This window comes from Kogia breviceps, chromosome 15 (assembly GCF_026419965.1).
Source record: "Kogia breviceps isolate mKogBre1 chromosome 15, mKogBre1 haplotype 1, whole genome shotgun sequence".
Classification (NCBI taxonomy): Eukaryota; Metazoa; Chordata; class Mammalia; order Artiodactyla; family Physeteridae; genus Kogia; species Kogia breviceps.
The window spans coordinates 59676928-59701705 of record NC_081324.1 but is presented as its reverse complement, the minus strand read 5'-3'; the positions used below and the strand labels follow the sequence as shown (position 1 = coordinate 59701705).

At 46.7% G+C, this 24778-nt stretch overlaps 1 protein-coding gene across 4 annotated transcripts in view; it reads right to left on the bottom strand.

Annotated features, from left to right (window-relative positions):
- Positions 1-24778, bottom strand: part of PTPRM (protein tyrosine phosphatase receptor type M) — a 760161-nt gene that overhangs the window by 26668 nt on the left and 708715 nt on the right. For all 4 annotated transcript variants that reach the window (XM_059041256.2, XM_059041252.2, XM_059041253.2 and 1 more), the window contains 3 exons: positions 6329-6445; positions 1549-1703; positions 1178-1313 (listed from right to left, as the gene is read on the bottom strand). In XM_059041256.2, the coding sequence (XP_058897239.1) occupies positions 1178-1313; positions 1549-1703; positions 6329-6445 (408 nt within the window). The remainder of the gene's footprint in view (positions 1-1177; positions 1314-1548; positions 1704-6328; positions 6446-24778) is intronic.

Below are 24778 nucleotides of genomic sequence, written 5' to 3'. Positions count from 1 at the left end.
ATGATTACGAAAGTCCTTATGTGTCCAGGGAAGAGCTCTCATGTGTACGTATAAGCCTGCAGTTTAAAAACCAACCCTCTAATTCTGAATTGGCCCTGGCTTTCCCTACAGTTAATTAGTAAAGTGTTAGCATATTTACTATTGCTCTCCAATTACATGAAATGCAAAAGAGGCCCATTACTTTTTACTTTAATTTCTATAAATAACTTGAATTCTTAATTCTCGAAAACAGCCCAGTCCTATTAAACAACACCTCAGAAATGGATTGAGTGAGAAAAAGGGGACGTGGTGACATTTGATCAACTGTTAAGTACATGGAAAATACATTATGATCATTATTATCTTTAAAACAAAAACTCTGTTCTAAAGAAAAAAGACCGTGGAAGCAGCATTTACAGTTTCTGTTATTCTTCTCTGTTAGTTAAAAAATGAAATTAGGTTTCCCAGTGGCTTTTGTAAACTTTAATGCACAACGTAAATGTAAGGGAGTCTTATTCTACTTCATGAATCATTTTCCAGGTGGTGGGTGTAATGCCTACTTAAAAGGATCAAATAGTAGTGAAAATGTGAATTTCCTAGGAGCAGGATGGAATACCTTTTCTCAAATACTTAAATTCCGGATACACCTTGAGTTCTAACTTATAGAAGTACTAGTCGGTATAGAGTACTTCCAGAAAATGGGCGAATTCCCATGATACCAGGCCACTGGTCAGAATTTTTAAGGACAGTAGGAAGAGAACGAAATGCACAGAGATTACCCTTAAAGGCCACTTGGCAAATGCCTGGCTATTCTCAGGAGTGGTCTCGCTCTGGTTACCAGCTAGTTTAAAAGACACAATAAAAAGAAATGGTATTGCATCCCCAAATGCTTAAACATAGACCCTCGACTGGATCCTGGACACAGAAGTAAGGGGAAAGTTAGCCTCAGGGAGCAGATTCTGTTACCTGGGAGACTCCTGGCCTTTTCTGTGTGTTTATGAAAGAAAAAGAAAAGAAAAGGAGGGAGGGAGGGCAAGAAGGATGGCCAGGTGCTTCACTTTTTCTCCTGGGGGCTTCTGAAGACAGAACTGCTGGCTCTTCTCTCCCCTTGCCCTGGGAGGTGGGGTGCAGGGCAGGCACCGGGGTCAGAGCCCGAGGGCGGGCAGGCGGGCAGGCGGGCAGTCGGGAGCTGCCGTACCTCGGTCTGCACCATGTTCACCCTCCGAGACCGCAGCTCCCGGACGCAGTTGTAGATGTCCACCACCCCTTCCCTCTCGGCCATGTCCAGCATGATGTCGATGACAATGAAACAGCCGGTCCTCCCCGCACCAGCGCTGCACAGAGAGAGGGCTCAGTCAGCGCAGGAGAAAGGACTCCTGTGCTCCTGCTTCCGCTTAGATTCTTATGGCGGTGAAACTCACATAACCCGCAATGACCATCGTAAAGTGCACAACTCAGTGGCACCTGGCGCTTTCGCATGCATCGCGTTTCCAAACGTGGCCATCACCCCAAGGAGACCCGCACCCACTGCTCCCCGTGCTTCCTTTTGGAGCCTCGGGCCCCCCTCACCTGCAGTGCACCACCAACGGGCCTGCGTTGGGCGGGCTCTTGGATTTCACCTGCCGGACGAATCCTAGCAGCCCGGTGGCGTGGTAGGGGACGCCGTGGTCCGGCCAGCCCGTGAAGTGAAACTGTCTGATCTCGCGTATTTCATGAACACCTCGCTGCCGGGGGTCGGTCAGCACAGCGCGGGAAGAGAACAAAGGAGAACAAACGGTGAGGGGCCAGGAGGGCACCAAGGACCCCTAAGCAGTCAGGGAGCCCGGGGCTGGGAAAGTGAGCTGCTGGGAAGAGGGTCATTCTTAGGTGCAACAGGTACTTTGAAAGCCTCCTCACAGGGAGGAAGATGTTTGTGGGGGTGAAAGGGGAGGGGATGTTTGGGGAAAACACAGGTACAATGGCAGCAAATGGATGCCTCGCTGGGATTCCTTGAGCTTTCTTTCTAAACCTGTTAATGCAGGCTCTGTTAACAGTTTGTGTGTCATTGAGATCCTACGGTGTGAGGAGCGAGCCCACAGAGGACGCACAGAACGGGGACGGGAAGGGACTAAGGGGTATCTGTGCGCTCAAGACCAGCTGCTGAGATGCAGACCCCTGTTCAGCTCTTCCGTGTCCTGGTGCTGTTTGCACCAGGCACTCGGGCTGTGCACACGCTGAGGATGTGCAGAAATGCCACTGGAAGAAGGACCACTTTCCAGACAGGCCAGAGAAACACTTTTCACTGGCAACTCGAGTTTGTTAGGTTTCTCTCTTTAATTGGGGTAAATATTTAATCCATTCATCTGATCACCAACAATCAGATGCAAACGCAGTGCTTCAGGCCTGACTCCAGGGGCTGGGGCTGCAGAGATAGGGAGATGGTGTCTCCTGTTTTCAGTGGTCAGCCTGTGGGAAACGGGTATGTCAAGAAATATAAACCATGGAAATCCAGAGGTATTTTTGATGGAATTCTATATTAGACCAGTAACCTGAAGAGAAAGGGTGGTCCGCCATAGAACCGAAGGGAAGGCACAAGAAAACAGACTTCAAGTGTTTTTAATTTTTTAAAAATTTACTCTTGTTTTGAGAATAAGTTGATTTATATCCATCTTTTTTTTTTTTTTTTTTTCCTAACTATGAGCCTATGTATTAAGACTGTGTTTTAAAACAAAAGTCTACTTTGAAAACAACAATTACTTCCAGAATCAAGGCTGGAGGTAAACCTGAGATCAGACTTAACTTTCCCCCTTCTCTCTTTCCAGCACTGTTTCCTGGACACCATTTCTCCGTTGGCCCTGGGTTTGGTTTTATTATCTTAACATTAAACACCCAGGAACCTTGTCACTTTCACCATCAGCCGCTGTTCATGCAGAGGTAGCCAGGAAGAAATTCGGAATTTTTATGTGCTTTGAAAGACTAGAAGAGGCAAACAATGATAGGTTTTAAAGTTAAGCCTTGTTTGCCATCAGGGCGTTCATTTGTCTTGGTTTAATAACCCACAAGTGCTGAAGCTTTATTTCTCTTTGAAAATCATGCTTTTCTTTAGTGGGGTTGAAGCATTAAGGAATTAAGCCGTCAGGGATTCACAAAGGAAAATGAACACTGTCATCTGCTAAATATGCTCTGTGACTCCAGAGCAAGATTACTAGGTGGTTAGGAGCCCACACTTTCTATCACTGAAACCATGGTAACATTTGGCTAAAGCCTCCATCAGAAGACAAATGGTGAGCCTCTAAACCCTGAGAGCTCCTCTGGCTTTACATAGGACGACAGGGCAGGGCAGGGGTGGTCCCAGGAAGTGGGAAAGCCTAAAATAAAGATTCATTCATTCCAAAGAGGACAAAAGGGCATTTATGTCTCCCATACACTGTCGTTTTTAATTTTAACTTTTTGAGCACTTCCCTTTCTAGCTTTGCTAGATTTCAGATCCAGCATCCCCAAACCCGAACTCCATCCAACACGGGCTGGGCGCCCAAATGATCTAAGACTCATTTTCTCAGCAGGGTAAATGTCAGTGTCTGGGATGCAGCAAGCCTTTTCCCAAAATAAACCTCCACCCTCTAATATGTTCACTACTGACAAGAGGAGTAATGGAAATGGCTTCTGAGTCACCTCTCACTCTTGTTCATGGACACGGCAGTTTCTTCTTTCACTGTTTTGTAATATATATGGGGGGAAAACCATAGATGTGATCAGTGATCACAGTCCAAATATTTCCCAACTTGATATCAAGTATATTTTTTGTTCATTTTTCATTAACAAGATTTAATGCTAAATAAATGAGTATCATATTATACGTAATATAATAAGTATGAACGCTCTATGTTGGGTTGGCCAAAAAGTTCGTTCGGGATTTTGCATAACGTCTTACGGAAAAAAACCCGAACGAACTTTTTGGCCAACCCAGTAAAAGCGAGGTATTCACTTCCTTTTCCTTGTAATAGCTGGGAAGGAAGACCCCACGACACACAGTAGTGCTTAGCCCAGAGTGGGCACTTGATAAATATGCGTGGATGGATGAATCCTCAGGCGCATGCTCTGTCTTGCAGATTCAGGACCATATCCCTGCCTCTCTGAGCCCCAGGCACCTCCCAGGCAGAGAGAACTCCGTGTCCACCGCCAGCTTCCTTTCTGCCAGCTGCGGCAGGGGTAGAGTCACCAGACAGCCTAGATCCATAGAAACTTTTCAGCTGTCTTCCTCCTGCCACGATGGGCACGTTGTGATTTACAAGCTGTTCAGCTTTTGGAGTCACCAGCTACAGAGGAAAGGAAGGATGGCCATCCTGTGCTAAACAGGAACCGACCAGTTTCAGGCTACAAACCTGCCTGCTTGTTCTCAGAACGGAGCCCAAACCCATTTTTCACCTTTAGGTCCCCTGATGTGACTACTCTCAAAATAGAAGCAGAATTGGAGGACTCTCAAAGTATACACTTCACTTGGCTGCTTTTTTTTTTTTTAAGTTTCCTTTCTAATGAGGAAGTTTAAAACCTACAAGAAGTGCTCCACAGACGTACTAATGATTTGTTTTCCTTAGAGATTCCAATTGCCCCGTTAGAAAATCCGGCAACATGTCATTTTGATTTCCCCAAACGCTTTCGCAAACTCCTCATCCTTTCCTTCCTCCCACTACCTCTTTGCTGCTTGTCTGAGGACTAAATAACTGGGTATTTCAGAAACATTTCTGTGCAGCTGGGGATGTAGCCGAGACCACTAAGAGGTTAAGAAAAGAGCAAAGAGACAAACAAATCCTTCCTTTAGCCACAGAGATGCATTTTCAGCTTATTAGAGAGCTGACTATTGTTCAAAGAACTCTACGTTTAAGTGATGGCTTGTGGATGCTTTTTTTGTTTTGTTTTAAAGAAGAAAATATTCTGGGTCTTTTATCACTATCTGTTTCAATGCAGTTATTCATGAGTGTTCTTGCCAAGAGCCATACAAAAATCCTCCATATGTTTCCCCCCCCCCCCAATCCTGCCTAAGATGGGAAAAACCCGACATCAAAGTGTGAGGTTCAGAACTTGAAGAACTGAGTCAGCCAGAACTCCACGTTATTTGAAGTCTCTAAGCCTCCTGCCTGCTTATTAAAAAAGACAGGCTGAGGGGAAAAAAAAGAGCTAAATAGTTTGAGAAACAGATTAAAATAAATGAAAGTCTCTTCAGCCTTGTGACTGTATGACAAATAGGGATTTGAAAACCAGGAGAGGTAGTTGAAAATATCAGGGTAAATGAGCCAGTAAGCAAACGCTGCAATTTCCTCATTTCCTAAAACTGGTCTCGTTAATCCAGAAAGTGCATTGAGATGCAGTGAGAAGTAGGGAGGAGGCCTGGGAGCCAACTGCCCTGGTCCACTTACAACTCGGGGCCTGCAAGGGCACCCGCCACTGGTAAATTCATGCCGGCATCGCCACATCCAGTGCAAGGCTCAGCCATGGACAGAAGCCGGGAGACCTCAGAGACAAAACCGTGGGTCCCCTTCTTCGAGGCAAGGTGAGGACAGGAAGGCAGAGCGTTTGTCAGCCACGTCACCTCCACTACCCCCCACAGACTACCTGTGACACTTCTCTGGATGGACTGCAGTTTGCTTCGCTTCCGGCCCCTCCCTATGTCAGCAGAAAGAGGGGGAGAAAGGAGATTCCCTGTTACGCCCTGTGGAGAAGGCACAGAGCAGCAGGCCCCATCCACGCATGTGGGATGAGGCCGTAGGACAGAGCACAGCATTCAGGAGCCCAGGCCCGCAGGGCCCGAGGGCTGAAACCAGCATGGGAGTGAATGGATGGAAGCGCTGGTTCATGCAAGAGCGTCCTGGGTCTCCTTATGTGTGTTTCCAGGTAGAAGCTTCCACCTGGAAAATCCATCAGTCCATATTAAACCATAGGCTGGAAAAGCCTCAAGGACGTGGAGGGGATCCAGGAGGAGGTAGGACCTGTGTCTCCACACCGACACGAACTCAACACTGGGAAACCCACATGGACATACGGCATGAAGGACATTTATTGAACTGTCTCTGAACGAGGACAGAGAGATGAGCTGAACAATATCAATCAGGTTACAAAGAAAAAGGAAGTAGACAGCTAGGTGTATCTTTCAGTTTAGTTGCAAGACACGGATTTTCATGAAATGGGAATGATTTGCTTCAAAGACGGAACTGAGCTATTACAGAATCGCAGGGCAAGATGCAATCTTGAGAAATCACTGGATAGAGCCTACCTGCGTTCAGGTGTGACCACGTATGAGTTATCCCAGATAACTTAATGAGGCTGGTATCACTAATGTCTGACCAAAGCTTTTCCAAGCAGTGTGAAAACTTACCTTTTCAACAGCAAATGTTCTTATCACATATTCTGCCAGTAGCTCTGTTTCTATTAGGGTGACTTTAATGTCTTTGTAGATCTCTGTGTCATCTGGCCAGTATTTGCAGCATTTGACCTTTAGAAAACACAAAGGAAATGAAGAAGATTTAGGGTTTTTTTTTTTTTTTTTGGAGTTCTCCGAATGACGGGTCACAGTATAATTTATAGGATACAATTTGCACACAAAATCAGAAGTACAGCTTAACTTTACTTTTTTAGATCACCTATATATTTTTTTCTCTCCCCAGAATAAAACACAATTTGAGTTATATGGGAGGAATAAAACCTAGGAAAATGGTCTAAAGTTAACAAATTGTATTTATACTACAAACATCTCAGTTACAGTAACCATTCATTTCCTGTCTATCTCTACTCAGGAATGGCCTGGAAAAATAAACTATAAAAGTTAGCTTGCAGTATTTTAGCTCCTCTGAGCTTTAAATTTCTTCTAGTTTCAGGAACTGATCGAACATTTTTGAGGACGACTGAGCAGGAAATCAGAGCCAAAAGTAAAGATTAGAGGTTTTTTTTTTTTTTTTTCCCTGAAGAAGGTAGTAGCTATGTGTTTCCCCCAAGTTAGAATTACAGATTCATTTTAGTATAAGTAAATTCAATATACAAAACCTGGTGAACTCCCTACGTTAATGACTCTAAGATTTCCTCAGTCACCCAGGCACAAAACCTGGCAATCCTTCTCCAAAACCCAACCAACTGCCAAGTCTAAGAAGCTTTTGAAATATCTCTCAAATATGTTTTCCAAATTTTTATTCCCTCCGCCACCGTCTTCAGGCTCTGGTAACTTCCTGCATCCCCTCCATACCAGTAACTGCAAAAACCCTTCCAAGTGCAATCCCAATGGCACTGACTTGCTCTACTCAGTAAACTTCCATTTCCAACCACTGCCCGTGAAATTAAATAGAAATTAACTTTGGCCTGGCAGGTAAAGATATTTTTGTATTTGGACACAACTAGCATCCTCATCCTTTTGTTTTGTTTTGTTTTGTTTTTTCACTTCTCTCCTTTCTAGCCACATACATTTTTTGTTCAGAGACAAGTGGTTTGCCTGATCCCCAAGCAGACCTCATGGTCCAGACTCCTACTCATGCCATTCCTTCTGTTTGGAATGTTCTCCTCCCACTCAGATATTTTATCTAGCTGAACATTTTATCCGTTCTTCAAAGAATACCTCAAATGCCACACCCCTTCAAAGTCTTTTCTCCATGGATGCTCTCTTTTGGTGCTCTGGTAAGATGTGCCAGTTCTGCTAGTATGACACCCTTCTTACACCGCGCTATACCTGCTTATTACCTGCCAGCATGCAAAGGGCTTTCAATTGCTTATTTCTGCAAACCCAGCAAATCTGGCATGTGGTCCCATACACAGAATATATGCAATAGGTATGTGAAAAACTGAATTTCATGGAGACAAGCATAGGATCAGCGTAGGAAAGGCAATCCCAGGTTGGGAAAATGTACAAAAAGAAATATGGACTGGGGTGGCCTTTCCCAGAACGCCAAACACCTTGCTACACCCATGTTTCCGGTGTGGTGCTGGCTGGTTGTTATCTTAGCTGCTTCCTCATGAAACTTTCTGGCAGCCAGTTCAGTGCCGTTCTAGATAAGCCTTATCACCTTTACTTGGGAAGATGTAAGCCAGAGACGTCAGGAGTTGGAGATACAGTGCAGCACAAGACAAGGATGACCCCTCTGCCCTCATTAAATTTTTAGCTTCCTTACAGAATCTTTTTCTTCCCCTCATGGGAACATTACCTGTGACTTTATAAAGGATAATCATTTACAAATATTTTGACTTATCCATATTTCAAAGATTTATATCATGGATACCTGTGCCAGATCTAAAATACTCCAGAATAACAGAGATGTATAATTTCTCCAGTTCTTTTCCTAGATGTAAAGGGAGTCTGAGCAGATCATGCATATTTGCGATGTCTAATTTGATAACCCTGACTTCACTCATAGAATATGTCTAACTACTTTTCTGTTAATGGTAATTAACAAAGACCCTTATATGGCACGTACCAAAGTCTCCTCCATTTTAGGGGACTTGCTTTTACCTTTTTGTGACTTCAATCATGCAAGCAGAGGGTTGTGGATAGATACAAAACTACAAATAGAGTATATACGTGCACTTTTAAAATTAAACAATTCTTGGGAGTTCCCTGGCGGTCCAGTGGTTAGGATTCCGTGCTTCCACTGCAGGGGGCACGGGGCTCCATCCCTGGTCGGGGAACTAAGATCCCGCACTCCACGCGGACAAAAAGAAAAAAAAAAAAAAGAGAGAAAAATTAAACAATTCTCAATGGAATGAATACATAAGTCAAAAATCTGCGTATTTCTCCAAACATTACAAAGTTAACCTACGTTAACTAGGTACATCTTGTCTAATAAAAGTGCCTTATTAGAATGTGATTGCGGTAGGACATATTGTATAGTCACCTATTCTTCTCTTTTAGAGTCTTTACCCTCCCCATCCCCAAAGTTTCAATAACTAAGGGTGTGGAGGCTTCAATGCCTGGGAGTCAGGGAAACCAAAAGCCTCTGCAATGTACCAAAGGCTTAGAGCTTCTCTTGGGGACTGTTCTTCCAGTTCCCTTGGGCCAGCTCGATTCCCAGGGATCTTGACCCTGCCGGGCCCTCCCGCCGGCTCTGACATCCCCCAACCCCCCGGGTGCAGCTGGGCGCCCCCGGGCGGTGGCGGCAGAAAGTGTCCTCCAGGTGCAGGGGTCGCCAGGGGGTGGCCACATCTAGCTCGCCAGGCTGGCTGCACGTTACTGTGACCTTCGGGGCACCTTGATGTCTCTGTAGCAGTGGTTCTCAAACTTCAGCAGGCATCAGACGATCCTGGAGGCCTGTGACAAGTGCTGGGCCCCACCCCAGAGTTTCTGATCAGTAGGTCTCGATAAGTGTTGTTCCAGAATTTGCATTTAAGACAAGCTCCCGGGTGATGCTGCTGGTCTGCGGATCACACTTTGAGAAGCAAGGATGTAGACGACAGCCTGACCACAGAGGCTGGCTCTCTCCTTAAGGCTGCGGTGAGACTGGGTGAGTCACTCAGGTTTGCTTAATCTCAGGTTCTTCATCTGCGGGGGGTGGTTTTTATTCTATCTCAGAGGGCTCTAAGGTTAAGGCAGGGGTTTCCAAATTTGCACATTAGAATCATTTGGGGGGGGGGTTATTAAATTCCAAAGGCTCGGCCACACTCCAGGCCAATTAAATCATATTTAATGCAAATCAAAACCACAATGAGGTATCACCTCACACTAGTCAGAATGGCCACCATCAAAAAATCTACAAACAATAAATGCTGGAGAGGGTGTGGAGAAAAGGGAACCCTCCTACGCTGTTGGTGGGAATGTAAACTGGTACAGCCACTATGGAGAACAGTATGGAGGTTCCTTAAAAAACTGGAGTTGCCATATGATCCAGCAATCCCACTCCTGGGCATAGATCTGGAGAAAACCATAATTCAAAAAGACACATGCACCCCAATGTTCATTGAAGCACTATCAATAGCCAAGACAAGAAAGCAACCTAAGTGTCCATCGACAGATGAATGGATAAAGAAGATGTGGTACTTATATACGATGGAATATTACTCAGATATAAAAAAGAACAAAATAACACCATTTGCAGCAACATGGATGGACCTAGAGATTGTCATACTGAGTGAAGTCAGACAGAGAAAGACAAATATCATATGATATCACTTATATGTGGAATCTAAAAAAATGGTACAAATGAACTTATTTACAAAGCAGAAAGAGAGTCACAGATATAAAAAACAAACTTATAGTTACCAGGGGGTAAGGCGGGGAGGGATAAATTGGGAGATTGGGATTGACATATACACACTACTGTATATAAATAGATAACTAATAAGGACCTACCGTATAGCACAGGAAACACTACTCGATACTCTGTAATGACCTATATGGGAAAATAATCTAAAAAAGAGTGGATATATGTATATGTATAACTGATTCACTTTGCTGTATACCTGAAACTAACACAACATTGTAAATCAATTATACTCCAATAAAAATTAATTTAAAAAAATCATAATTTCCGGGTAAGACAGAGGCATCTGTAATTTCTTATAGCCCCCGGGCGACTCCAAAAGTGCAGATGTGTTTGGGACCCACTGGACTGAGTGGTAACATCTGCCCTGGAGCAGGTTCATTGTGAGTATCCCCCCCAAGCAATGGAAATTCTTAATTTTATTATGATGATGGTTTTGTGGTGATCTGGACTGGAGGTGACCACAGGCAGTCAGAAGGCACAGATCCCCCTAAATGCCTGAAGAGGTGAAGCTGGGTTTCCTGGCGCAGGGAGAGGGGAGAGCAGAGCGTTGAGTGCTGTGCCAGGCTCTCTGCCGGGGAGACACAGGCAGAAGCCAAGGAGACTCCGGTGTGCCCTCGGCTCCTCTTTCCTGCACACCTATTCGGGGCACTGGTGGGCAAGTCCACTCTCTCACCAGGGAGGTTTGACTAACACCCAACAGAAACTAAGAATCGGTGTCCTGACTTGCGGACGAGAAACACATCCAGTAGAGCCGTGACGAGCCACAGAGACAGACAGTTTCCAAACGGTTTCCTTTTCCAGATCATCACGAATGCCAGACATAGACTTTCACGCTTGGATTTTGCTTTGGAATCACTGGGTTCTTGCAACTGTGGCCTCACCAGTGGCTGGCCTGAGGGGAGAGCCAGCAGGGGCCAAGGCCGGTCTCCTTCCCCTTCATTCTCTCCCTGGCTTGTGTCCTGAAAGGAGGAAACGAAAGGCCGGCCCAGGGACCAAGAGTGACTCACTCCAGCGGATGAGCTGGATGCTGGCGGGCGAGAAGCTGTGGACAGGCCCCAAGCACAGGGAGCTCAGGGTCAATTATGCTTCCTTCGGTCTCGCCAGGCCCAGCTTCAGGAACAGATACCGAATAGGAAGGCTTGAAATGACTTTAGCTGCCTGCCCTCTTGGGGTGAGTGAGGGTATGAGGGGGAGAGGGGCAGGAAGCACAGAAGCACAGGCTGAAAGCATCCTTCTTCTGTATACCTGATCACAGGTGGCTAGGTTTCCGCGGGAGCTCCCGTATCACCAACTCTCTGGTTGGCAGGAAGGGGGCTGGGGTAGACCGTGAGGGTCTGCTTCTGCGCTCTGTGCCTTGGGCCCAAGGACTCATTTTGCTAAGAAGCCCATGATCACGAAGGGTTAAGCAATTAAATGTCAGCCCTTCAACTGCAGGTACCACTGCACCATCTAATAGACACAACCGACGAGGAGGTGGAAGGCAGGGAAAAGTCAGAGGCACTGGTACAAGTTTTGGTTTGTCAAGGGGTTTTCAGCAGACTCTTTCTTTTTCTGAAAGGAGACATCCGAAGAGACAGTGACCACGGTTCTATTAATAGCTGAGTGCGGCTTTGCTGGAGCCGCTGGCTGGCAAGAGCAAAAACACTGCTGGGTAGCACAGTGACCATAAAGGGCCCCAGCCAAGAGCAGCTGCTAACGAGGCTTCCAAGAGAACAGATCTATTGCATACATTTTTTACTTTTAAACAGAACTCTCACAGCAATGAAAACATTCACTCATTTAAATATCCTGAAAATGCGGATTGCTTTGGTCCCAGCGTGATGAAGTAAGACGGATGTGTGCTGGCTTTTATCTTGCTAACTTGTGGTGTTACAGCCAGTGACGCGTACTCTCTGAGCCTCAGTGTTCTCGTGCATAATATGGGATAATGGCACTGATTTTATTTTAAGGGAGATTTTGAAGAGGAAGTGACACAATCTATAGAAAAGTTCTGCATAGGTACCTGGCTTATTGTAGGTTCCTAGCTCCTCCCTTCCAAACCTGCTTCATCTGGGCCCTGGGGCCTCCTTTGGGCAATATCCTTGAAGGTTGTTTCAAAACTGGCATGAAATCAGGAGGTCCGGATAGTGTGAATTTGGAGGAATCACTTCATGGCACAAGCAAATCCCTCTTTCTTATCTTCAGGCTCCTGCCTAAAGTTCCCCCCACAGGGCTTCTGGTTTTCTATCTGGTCTTCCAATAGCATCTATTAATTAATGGACACATAATACTTACAATATGCACAAGGTCACATCCATGTCCGTAACACTTGTTTTCATCCGCTGTAAAGAAACATGTGGCCTGAAGCCTCCTGTGGAATTCTGAGTGTCATCTCGCAGAGCCCCCGAGAAATGTCTCGCTGCTTTTCTCTCTGTCTGCACGTGGATGACAGGGGTCCTACCCAGCGAGGTCACAGAGCAACAGCCCTCTGGAGAAACGCGTTTTCCCAGGCTGCTTGTTCCCCACCTTATTCAATAGACTGGCCTTGACTTCTAGCCATTCCCTAAATTTAAGCCGTCCCGCCAATGGAGGGAGATTTGCCACCATTGAGGACAATGAAAATGTGTGTCACGCAGTCTAAAGGTGATTCTGAAAGAAGACATTCAGAAATCTTTTGAGCAATGACAACATTATGACAACATATATATTATATATACATATTATATATACACATATATAATATTATATACAATATACATATATGTATATACATATACATCATATATAATATACACATACATGTGTATACATAACACATACCTATATATTCTATATACATACTTATATATATATATATCTCCTGAGGTCCATCAGAGGGGACATTTCTTAGAGAGATATCTGACATATCTTTGAGAAGAAGATTCCATATTTTCTCTCAATGGCAGTCTCCCCATGTATCAGGGTAACAATTTAGATCAGCAGGACTCTGCAATCCTATAAAGTTTTTTATCTGTTGTCTCTGTGTGGATCACAGAGCCATCCAGGCTAGACCATACAGGCGTCACCATCATTCCAGTCCTAGAATGATCTACTTGCCCCTCACACTAATTCTGTGGGGCACCAATTATCCCTATTTATATCCATCATCTGAAGTGCAGAGGCTGAGGCAGACTGGGAGGCTTTGAGGGCTCCCCACCACGGCTGCCGTGTCGTGATGCCTCTGTCTGCGCTCAGGGCAGCGGCGTCCAGGCTGTCCTTCCATCCAGACAGCCCCGAAGGCCATGATGAGCAGAGCCTAGGCCCGGCGCGGCTGGGGCACTGAGAGGAGAGAGGAATGAGTCTAACGCTGGTGGAGAGGCTGCTGTGGAAATAACCAACCTGACCCAGGGTAGAAGGAGGCAGCTTAGTGGTCACAGCACGTCCCCCAGAGCCACGCTGTCTGGGTTCCAAGCATGGCCCCACTGATGAGCTGTGTGACCTCAGGCACATCACTTGACCTCTCAGTGCCTCCATTTTTCAGTTGTAAGATGGGGATAATAATAATAACGGTTTTAGAAAGATCAACTACATTCTTGCTTGTAAAGCTCTTAGATCATGCTTGGCACCAGTTAAATTAGCAAAACAAAAACTGCTATCGGAAGGTAGAAAGAAGAACGTTAAATCTAAAGGAAGAGACCCAAAGCTTCACAAGGGAGACCACGTGACAGATGAGACCAGAAAGATGAAGTGCAGGTTCCCCGGGTGGTGGAAGGGGGAGGGCACTGTGGACTGATGAAGTTGGCGGGGGACATCTCCGGGGAGCCTGAGTGGTCCTGAGTCCCTGATCGGGGGACGGGGCGGGGGGGCCGGAGCGATGGGATTCTCCCGACCTTGGTATGAGACAGTCCCTGTTGCATGATTTCCAGCTGCTTCTGACACTATCCTGGTGGACCTTCCTGGTGCTGTGTTTTAAAATAAGAGGAACAGTCTTGGGGTAGAAAGTGTGTGTTTGAAAAGTGGGGGAGCACACAGGACATGGATTTCTGTATGACCCGCATTTGTAAAGGGCACTCGTTCCTTTTTGTGAGTGTACACAACCCCTGGAACCACCGTGCGGCTCTGTGCAGCCGAGCCAGCTGCCCTGCCAGCTGGGCTGCTAGGTGCTGCGTACACACTGGATGCCGGGAAGCGTGTGTGAGTGTCTGCGTGTGGGCTGGGAGCAGTCGATCGCCCGGGTATGTGTGTCAGGCACCTCTGTTACCAGCTGCTGAGCAGACGCTGCACACCATGACGGATACACCTGCGGCTCCTTAGAGCAGGTGAGCTCAGGGACTGTGCCTTCCACATCCCCCAGGTTTCCAGGATGTGACCTCTCTGGCTTAGTTAGTTACAGATCTGGAAATGTTCTTTAAACGCCACACACACAGACACACACACAGGCGGACATTCTTCTAGGTGGGGGAGGGGTAACATTTTCATTTTAAGGACCACTGATAAAGAAGGTTCTCTTAAAAACTCGCATTTAGTGATGGCGCAGCATGGTGTGACACGAGAGGCCTGGTGGGCACGCGGGAGGGCTCGAGGCTGATTCTAGCTGTGTGACCTTGTGCAGGTCACAGACCCTTTTTGGTCCTCAGCATCCTATGTGCAAAAAAAGAGGACAGTAGACCACATGGCTATTAAAATTATTCCAGGTCTGGGAAATCGATTTCATGGCTCTAGAATGAGGTTCTTTGGAAGCCATATAGCTTAGTGCTGAGGAGGGAGGTTCTGCAGTTCCAGTCACAGGCTGACAGTTACTAGCTGCATGACCTTGGAGTAGTTTCTTAACCTCTGGAAGCTTCAGTGTATTATCTGGGAAGTGGAGATAACAATAGCGCGCACATCACAGAGTCACTGTGAGGTCTGAAGACCCATTGCATCAGAGAATGTCCACTGGCTGCCATCTTTGCTTCATGTCAGCACCTCTATTACTAAGAAGGGAGCAGCTCACGGTGCAGAGCACCAGGTGCTCTACTGATTATAAGAGCTCACACTTGACGGCCTCTACCAGGATGAGAGAGACAATGAACTTGAGTTTCAGAAACACGAATCTGGGCTAAATCCCTTGAGATAGTCTGAGGTGCACACTTGTCCCAGTTAATCTTCTGTGGGGGAGGTAAATGGCTCCAGCAGTCAGGAGCAAAAATGAGGAACTTAGAAAAGGCCCCGGCCTCCCTGGGTCTCAATATCCTCACCTGTTCTATAACCCTCTTCCCTAGATTATCACAGGAACTGCTAAACACAGCAAATACTTTGAAGAATATAGTGACACAAATAGATGACCTGCCTAATTGTTGACTGAACCTCATATAAATCGTCCTGGGTTTGGGATGTATGTGATTCAACAAGTTGAATGGATTAAAACTCCTAAAAATTCACTCTTGATATTGGATTCTCCACCCAACAACATCAGAAAGCAATCTATCTTTGGTGAGGTGATGACTGTACCATCCTTTTCTAGTACAAAGACTTCTCTGTCCATCCAGAATTTTCAGTGATAAGGGTTCTGTTTCTATTTCAAAAGTAGACAGTCTGAAGCTAAAAGAGGTGAACCCAATGTCGGCTTTTGAAATATCTATTTCCTCCCGTACTCTTCATATTTATTCCCTTCTGTGGGCTAATTCTCCACTATACGTCACGGCTCCCTTCAGCTCTTTCCTTTCAGCCTCTACCTCTTTTTACTTCCCAGCGAGTAATCCAGTGAAATCCCTAGTAGTTAACTCATCTCCTGGCTATGAGGTCAGTCCACCTCTGTAATCCAGCAGCACCTCTGCAATTTTCAAATAATGTTACCCAAATGCATATTCCTTAATCCTGACATTTACAGGATGAGGAAGCAATGTAGTCCAAACCTTCTTGTCAGGTGTGAAGGGGGTTCTTTGGTTGGATTTTATATCAGAGAAGTGTCCAGAGCTGTCCCACGTTCTCATTGCTGGAAACCTGGTCCCAGAGAAATGGGGCAGTGGCTTAAGCCATAAACTGTTGTCCTGTTCTGGTCATAAACATACGGCAGATACTTTGAGAGGAGAAGTTCCGAGGCAGTGAATTCTGGTGTTCTGCTAGCCAACTGAATTAAACACTGCTTTACTGAAATCCCTTAATTAGTGAAAGGAATGTAGACATACTGATGTCTTGTCACTTGGTGAATCTGAGAGCAGTTGTCCACGGTCTGTAACCCTGCTTGCTGCATTATTTTGCCTCTTTGGCCCTCTTCTCCTAAGAGGTCCCCAGCATTTACTCACATAGTTCCTTAGCCAGATAACCCCAAGCCTTCAGGAGAAGGCAGAGCAAGGCCTCAGAAGATGAAGTCAGCAGACTTGGAAAGTTCAGAGTAGGGAAAAATTAATTCTGCATTCAAGACAGGACATCATTTACGGTTTTCAACAAGTTATTCAAGGATAGGATATACCCGCAGTGTGCAAAGAGGGGGGAAAGCTCAATTTTCTTTTTTTTCTTTTTGGCCATGCTGCGCGGCTTGTGGGATCTAAGTTGCCCAACCAGGGATTGAACCCGGGTCCTGGCAGTGAAAGCGCCGAGTCCTAACCACTGGACCGCCAGGGAATTCCCAGAGAACTCAATTTTCAAGTGACGTGAGTGGAGCAAAGGAGGAGAGCTCTGGCAGCTTGGAGACCATCCCATATTGCACCCGATTCTACTGCCAAGAAATTACAGGTGTATGTGGCCCGGGAAGGTACCTGTGCAACAGGGGCTGTGATGCGTCTGTCCCAGCGCACCAGTCCATCTGCCACGTCCAGGCCCCTGCCCTCTTAAGCGCTTCATGACACTAAGGCAGGTGACCACCTACATGCACCCCAGAGACGTGGCAGGTAAAGTGAGAGGTGACAGAGTGAGCCAGTGAGCACCCCAGCCCAGGCCAGTAGAGGGGTGGATACACAGGAAGCCCAGACCCAGGTGAAGACGAGGATGTTCCACGGCCGGGCACTGATGGCAAAGCGGCACGAGCTTTGTCGCAGGAGGCGAGCGACAGGGCTTGACAGTGGTGCCCATGAATGTGGGCACCCGACAGTCACCTCCGCGGGTGCAGCTGGAGAATACGGAACAGCTGATCTGCACTCAGCTCGCACTAGCTGGGGGGCCAGGAGAGCGAGTTCTGGGAAACACTTGTTATTCAGACCTGCAAACATGCTTCAATCCCAGCGATGTGAGAGACGGCCCAGAAGAAAGCATCAGCTGACTCACCACACAGAAAGAATCCTCTAAGAAGCCTAATTTATAATTCATCCATCTTTGAGTAAAAATGACTTTGCCTTCTGTTAAAGGGACAGGGATGGATTGGGCTGAATTACCAAGCACATCACACCAAAGGGCTGACTGGGGAGGCCAGAGGTGGGCCTCTCTCTGTCGTCACCGACAGAGCTGTCGTGATCGTCACTGGCACCCAGGGGACCACGTCACGCACAAACGGGTGACTTCCGCCTGCAGTCTGTTCTCCCCGAGTGGAAGAAACCAGGCGAAGGGGAGCAGTGAACAGAAGTCTCCCTCTTATGAGTCGTTATTTTGCACCAGCGTATCTGTTCCTTTGTAATTATTCTTCCACCTCTTCAGAAACATTCACTGAGGACTTCCTAATACTTTCTATGTGTCTGACCCTGTGGGGTCCACAGATGACACACCCTCGTCTTTGCTCTCGGAGGCCTGTGGTCTGGGAGGGCAGAACGGTCCCCAAGGGTGTTTAGTTCCTTCTTGTACATGACGGTGTGTCCTCCTCTATAGCTGGAGGGTGAATGTTTTGAAGGTGGGCGCCTCTCTTGTGTTTTCCTGGCCTCGCCTACAGCAGGGTAAGAGGTCACTTGAGCACCGCATCTTAACTGGCTGCAGGTGCCTCTGCAAAGTCACAGGAGTGGTGGACAAAGACTCCAAGGGGTTATGGTGTCCAACAATGGCAGCAGCAGAGAAACGGGGCCCGTGAGAAAAAGGTACGAGACTGGTCCTGCCTCCAGCCCAGGAAGTTCATTAATTCACTGTGTCGACTCACGCAGAATTCAGGAAAAAAGAGACAATGGTCTGCACTTGGAACAGTCTGCTGTTCCCGACAAGGCAAAGAACATTTCTGAAACTGAGGTTAAGTATGTGTGAGCAGGAGTCTGTGTGTACGTGTGTGTGTGTGTGTGTGTGTGTGTGTGTGTGTGTGACTCGTACATTTGGGAAGAACCTTTTATCAAGTACAGGGAGTGTGGAAGTTGTGAAAGAGATCTAGTCTGGTTACCCATGTAAGCAAGTGTGAGGGAGGGGAATAGCTAGCCTTAAAAAAACGCATGCATGTATACACACACACACACACACACACACACACACACGCTTATTTGCAGGGACACTATGAGAATAAAGGTTACAGAAGTTGGGGTTAGCATTACATATACATTTTCTATAAAGAAGTCTCATTACTTTAAGCTTTAAAACGCAGTACTTAGCGAAACAGAAACAGACTCAGGCATAGAAAACAGACTTGTGGTTGCCAAGCGGGAGGGAGCTGGGGGTATGAGTTGAGGGTTTGGGATTAGCAGATGCAAACTATTATATATAGGATGGATAAACAACAAGGTTCTACTGTACAGCACAGGGAACTATATTCAATATCCTGGGATAAACCATAATGGAAAAGAATATGAAAATGAATATGCATATGTATGACTGAATCACTTTGCTGTACAGCAGAAATTAACACAACATTGTAAATCAACTATACTTCAATAAAATAAAAAAATAAAAAGGCAGTACTGAGTATTTAATGTAAAATATTCGATAAGCCTTCAGTGAGACTGAAGAAGAAAGTTCCATGGCTTTCTCCTCGCTTTATTCTGAGAGGATCTGTTTTCCTTTCGTCTCCTATTTTTCACAATTGCCACCCAAATTAGTAGTCAGTGAAGTGTTTCCTAGTTAAACGAAGTTGTTTCACAATGGTATCTGTTTGTGCATGTCCTTTATACCACAGTTTACCTTGCAGTTAAACAGATGGGTTATCCAAATTGGATTAATGAACATTAAGTGATGGTGATGATTCTTTATTAATTTTGGGGGCGTAAAGTAACTATTTCTGCGCACAAGGGCATCTTCTTCCAGATGCAAAAATCACACATGGGGTTACACAGAACACGATGGGCTGTTCGTGGATATCTTTACTAAATGATTGCAAGGGGCCACACTTCCCCCGAAGACCCCCTTCCTGCTGCCTGCCTCAGAGGCGGCATCGCTGAGCATCGGTTAAAAAGAGGGAAATGTGCTCAGAAGGTAAGACTGCTTCATGTGCCAGTTGATAAACCAGTGGATTGTTACAGGCGATTTTGAGAACTTTTGAAAAGAATATGTTCTCTCCAAATCTGTAGTCAGATTAGATCATTTTCAGAAGATGGTCTATAAATTATAGACTGAGCATGTTTTACGGTCTGCATACATTATGTATAAACAGAACCCCGCAGAATTCGTCTCATGGGTACCTAATCACGCTGCAATGCTCTGCCCTCGGTCTTCTACAAACCCCGTGTAAAATAGTGCGGAAGAAATGGGAGTGGATGGCTCTCTCTCAAGGAAGTGGTGCTCATGGCTTTGTACTGAATCACTCTCTTTACAAAATACAGACTCTGTGCTTCCTCCTACTGCTGGCATTCAGTGCAGACACAGTGGGTGCCCGGAGGGTCCTGAGGCCACGTGGATTACGGCACATCTGGGCTGATGACGCATCTGTTACTCAAATGGATCTCTGAGCCAACATGTAATCAACACACAGAGCCATCGTCTTCGTATAAACATGGAATTTTACAGCTCACTGGGCCCATTTCCCTTCCTGTCGGGGATGTGTGAACTAAGGCTTGGAGGCGAGAACTGGTTGGTTCCCAGCTCACTGGGTAAAGCCCACCACGCCCTTCTCGTGGTCACCTGTTCACAGCCCAGTCAGTTCCGGGAGGATCTGCCTCTGGCTCCCAGGATCCCAGGATCCCCGCGCACCCGGGTCCAGCTGCCACCACTGAGCCTTGCTTCTATCTTTCTCCCCCTCTTAGCTTCTCCCCAGAGAGGCGCACGCCAGCTCCTACTCCGGCTCGGCCTTCACCTGGGCTCTCGACGGCGCCCTAAAATGGCTATTTCCTCAGGCCACAGCCTTGCTCCTGTCTTCACCCGGGAAACCTGTGTTATCGGAGCGGGTACCCTCCCAAATCTGTTGTGTGTGTTTCTGTCACATTTATTCTCCTGCATCCTCATCTGTGTCTGTTCTCCAGGCTCAGAGGAAAAGATGTCAGCCCTTCTACCGCTGACTTGAAGACCTGCGTTCTGGATGCATCCTCTCCTGCCTCCTCAGCTGTCCGCTTTCTAACGGCTCAATCTCTCCCCCTCTCCTGGTCCTTTCCTTAACGCGTACAATTTTCAAAGGTCTCCCACCTGTAAAATATCCTTCGATTGTAAACGCTCCTCTGCCTACAGCCCTATGTCTCTCCCTTCCTTTCTTGGCTAAGCTTCTGACAAGTTTAAACTCAGTCTACACCTCCTGATTTTCTACTCCTGCCTCGACCCTGAGGACTGCCTTCCATCTTCACCATCCGTAGGGAGTCATGCTGTTTTCTGTCACAACATCCATTTCACCCATCATCCTTCCCGATACATCGTTGACTCCCTCTTGGAGACTCACTTCATTCCCATGGGGTGGCTTGTCAACTAGGGGCCCAGGACGGCCAAGGATGAGCACGAGAACCGACCGGGGGGAGATGATGCTCTGTCCTCGTGATCTGAATCCCGAGCACAGTGAAAAAGCCCGGAAATTGTTGGCACCCGTCCTCTGAGCCCCTGCACCCTGGCCAGACTGTCTGGCTGTGGGGCCCCTCCGATCACTGGCCCTCTGGATTTGCTGCCATCTTTCCTGTCTGTGTTGCAAGTCTTATTCTTCAAAGCAACATTTTGAGCTCCCAATATTCTTCCAATAAATGTCCCTTTGGCTTAAATTAGCCTGAGTTGATTTCTGTTGCGTACAGTCAGAGAACTCTGGGAGGTCACCTCTCTGAACCACTCAGGCAAAAGGTGACCTTCTCCTTGTTAAATCCAGTGACTCTCTCCCTGCCCTGGGACTGCTTCCTCTCTGTAGCATCCCCATCATGACCCTCTCTCCACGTCGCTCCCTCACTGCTCCGTCGGGGGTTCTGGGTTGGCCGCAAGGAGAGGCCCAGCTCCTCCCATGCACATCTGCCTCTCTCTACGACAAAGCCTCAGTCTCCCCCCCTGCCCCACGTTCATTCTGAACACAGCTGCAGTGTCCCTTCAGGGTCCTGTGGTTGCCTCTGCCGGGAGCGCCCTGCCTTCTTTGCTGGTTCAGTCCCATTCGCTCCTCCACACTCAGGCCCATGAACCGCTTTGTCTGGGAAGCATTTATTGACAAACCCTGCATCCTCAACTCCCGGTCTGATGAGGTACCTTCTTTCTGAACTATTGTAGCAGCGCTCCGCAAAGGCTTAATCATAGGATTTAATCACCTTGTTTGACTCCCCATGGCTGTGGACAGGCACGCACTTAATGCCTTTGTAGCCACAGCCTCTTGTGTGTGTACACACTGGCTGGTGTGTAGCATATGCTTGGTAACTGAGGGAGTCCCCTCCTACCTGCTCTGTGATTTCCTCTGTCACCTTCCCCCCTTTCTCTTCTTTTTTTTAAATTGAAGTATAGTTGTCTTACAATTTGTGTTCGTTTCAGGCACAGCAAAGTGATTCGGTTATATACACACTACATATCTATGTATCTCCACATATCTATATATATTTCTATTCTTTTTCGGATTCCTTTCCCATATAGGTTATTACAGAGTATTGAGTATGGTTCCCTGTGCTCTACAGTAGGTCCTTGTTGGTTATCTATTTTACATATAGTAGTGTGTATCTGTTCATCCCAGACTCCTAATTTATCCCTCCCCCTTTCCCCTTTGGTAACCGTAAGTTTGTTTCCTATGTCTGTGAGTCTGTTTCTGTTTTGTCAATAAGTTCATTTTTGTGTCGTTTTTGAAGATTCCACATACAAGTGATATCATGTGATATTTGTCTTTCTTTGTCTTACTTCACTTAGTGTGATCATCTCTCCCCTTCCTCTTTTTGGACCTTCATTCTCTGCTTCCAATTCGATCTTCTCTTCGGACTCCCAGTTATGCTCCTATCTACCCTACACAGACACTCAGAAACACACAGAAACACACAGACACACATGCACACAGACACACAGACACACACACAGAGACACACAGCGGCAAACACACACACAGACACACACACCAACCTCTATCATCACATCTTGATCCTGCTTCCCTCTAGGTGCTGCTTCATCTCTTTCCTTGGATTCAATTCTCCAAGAACAAGCTACACTAATGTCTGTATCACACACGTAGCCACTACTCCATGGCCATTGGGGTCCTGGTTCTATGGCGTACTGCAACCTGGTAGGTGCTGATGACAAAGCGAAATTATAATGGAGCCATCACAGTGCAGGCAAACAGAGATGGAGGCGGGTGGCCATTGAGGACCTGGCTCAGACACGTCCCTGCACCACTGAGAACTTGAACTTGCTGTGAATCATACCAAACTCAAGGACACCAGCCATTTTTAAAACGATACCTGCCAGCTGCAAGCTACAAGTTTCCCTCTTGTAACTATGCAACCATTTCAGACCCCAACCAATCCTTCCTTAATCGGCACCCTCGCTTCTTTCCAGCTCCAACTGTAATTCTTGATAAACAGCTCATGTAACCGTGCAGGTTTTGCTTTTATAAGTCTCCCCCATTTTGTAGTCTACAATTCAAGTCTTTCTTCAATCACTATCTCCCGGGCTGCAGTCCTAACAAACCCCCAGTAAACTCTTTATTTCAATCAGATCTCCTGTTTCTGAAGTTTTGGTTAACAACACTAAACTTAGTTGTTCACAGGGAAGTCCTGGGGAATTGTGGAGAGAGCCTGGGCTTTAGGACTAGACAGACTAAGACTCAAATTCTAGCTCTACTCTGTGCCCTTTGCCAAATTACAGCTGACCCTTGAACAACATGGGTTTGAACTGCGTGGGTCCCCTTATGAGCGGATTTTTTTTTTTTTTCCCACTAAATACGAGCACTAAAGTACTACACGATTCGAGGTTGGCTGAGTCCACAGGTGTGGAACCTTGGATGTGAACAACACGCACATACAGAGGGCTGATTACAAGTTACAAGCGGATTTTCAACTGAGCGAAGGGTCGGTGCCCTTAACCCCTGCATTGTTCAAGGGTCTACTGCATTTAACCTCGCTGAGCCTTAGTTTATTAATTTTGAAAACAGGACTCTGTATCTCATAGGACAGCTGTGATAATTAAAGAAGTAAGCCTTGTTCAATCATTTAGGGGAACGCCGGGCACAGAGCAGGTGCTCAGTATACTGTGTTCCTTACCCTCCCCTGCAGTCCCATGCACCTCGCTCTCTGCAGCTTCCCTCACGCAGCTCACCTGCATCCTCTCCTACTTGTCACGGTTCTGGGTCTCGTGGATATGCCCCATCTCTCTTGCTCTTCTTATCTGACTCCATCTCTAGCCCTTCCCCACACCCCCGCCCCGCCCCTAGATATATACAGTCCTCCAGGGCTGTCTTCAGCCCTCTTCTCTCTCTTCCCGCCGAGGATGCCATGCTTCTGTTTCAGTGGTTATCACTTCACATCATACTTTTCTGGTTTGCTTGTCTTTCTCTTAGATTGTGCCAGGTCTTTTCATCTTGCCCTCCCCAGTCTAGCCCAAAGCTTAGCACATAGTAGATGCTCAGTAAACGAAGGGAGAAGCTCACATTTCATAGTTTGTGTCTTCAGCTCACACATCCCTCTTCCTGTCAAGCCCCATGTTGTTCATTCAGAGTCTCAAACTCAGCATGCCCCAAACACATTGATGACTCATGTTACGGCTTTATTAAAACCGCTCTTCTTAAAAAAAAAAAAAAAAACAAAAAAACAAAAAAAACAAAAAAAAACGCTCTTCTTTTTCCCCTTGGTGGGGAAGGGAAGGGCTACTCATTTGTGGTTAATAGCCTTTACATCAATCCGAGTCACAACGGTAGAAATCTGGGTTCATATTCAAGCTCTTATCAGCATCCCCAAATAACACCCCAATTATGTATCTCCCATAAATTCCAAATGCCACTGAGACAGGCTGAGACCTGGGACCCTTTCCTGGAGTGCTTGCACCTGAACGAATGTCTCCTCCAGCAACAAAATACAAAGAAACCATAAGGGACTAAAAATAACTGCACATGTGCAGTTGGGGCAAATTATGAACAATAAGATACAAAAAGGCCACATACCAACTGTAACTTCTGAGGTGCCGGGAGCAAAAGCAGGGCTGATCCCAGAACCCGGCACCACCCAGGGGGCGGGCAGACCACCTAAGCCACTCCTCTGGCCCCACCCATCAATCCGCCCCCACCCTCACCCCATTTAAGGGACCAGCTCGCCCCGCCTCAGGGAGCTAGCAAGGGCACCCGTTTCTTGTTATCTCTCCCTTGTGCAGCAGCACGACGCCCAGTAAAGCCTTGCTTGGATCCCTCATCTGGCCTCTTATCAATTTCGATTGATTACAGAGTCCAAGGACCCCGG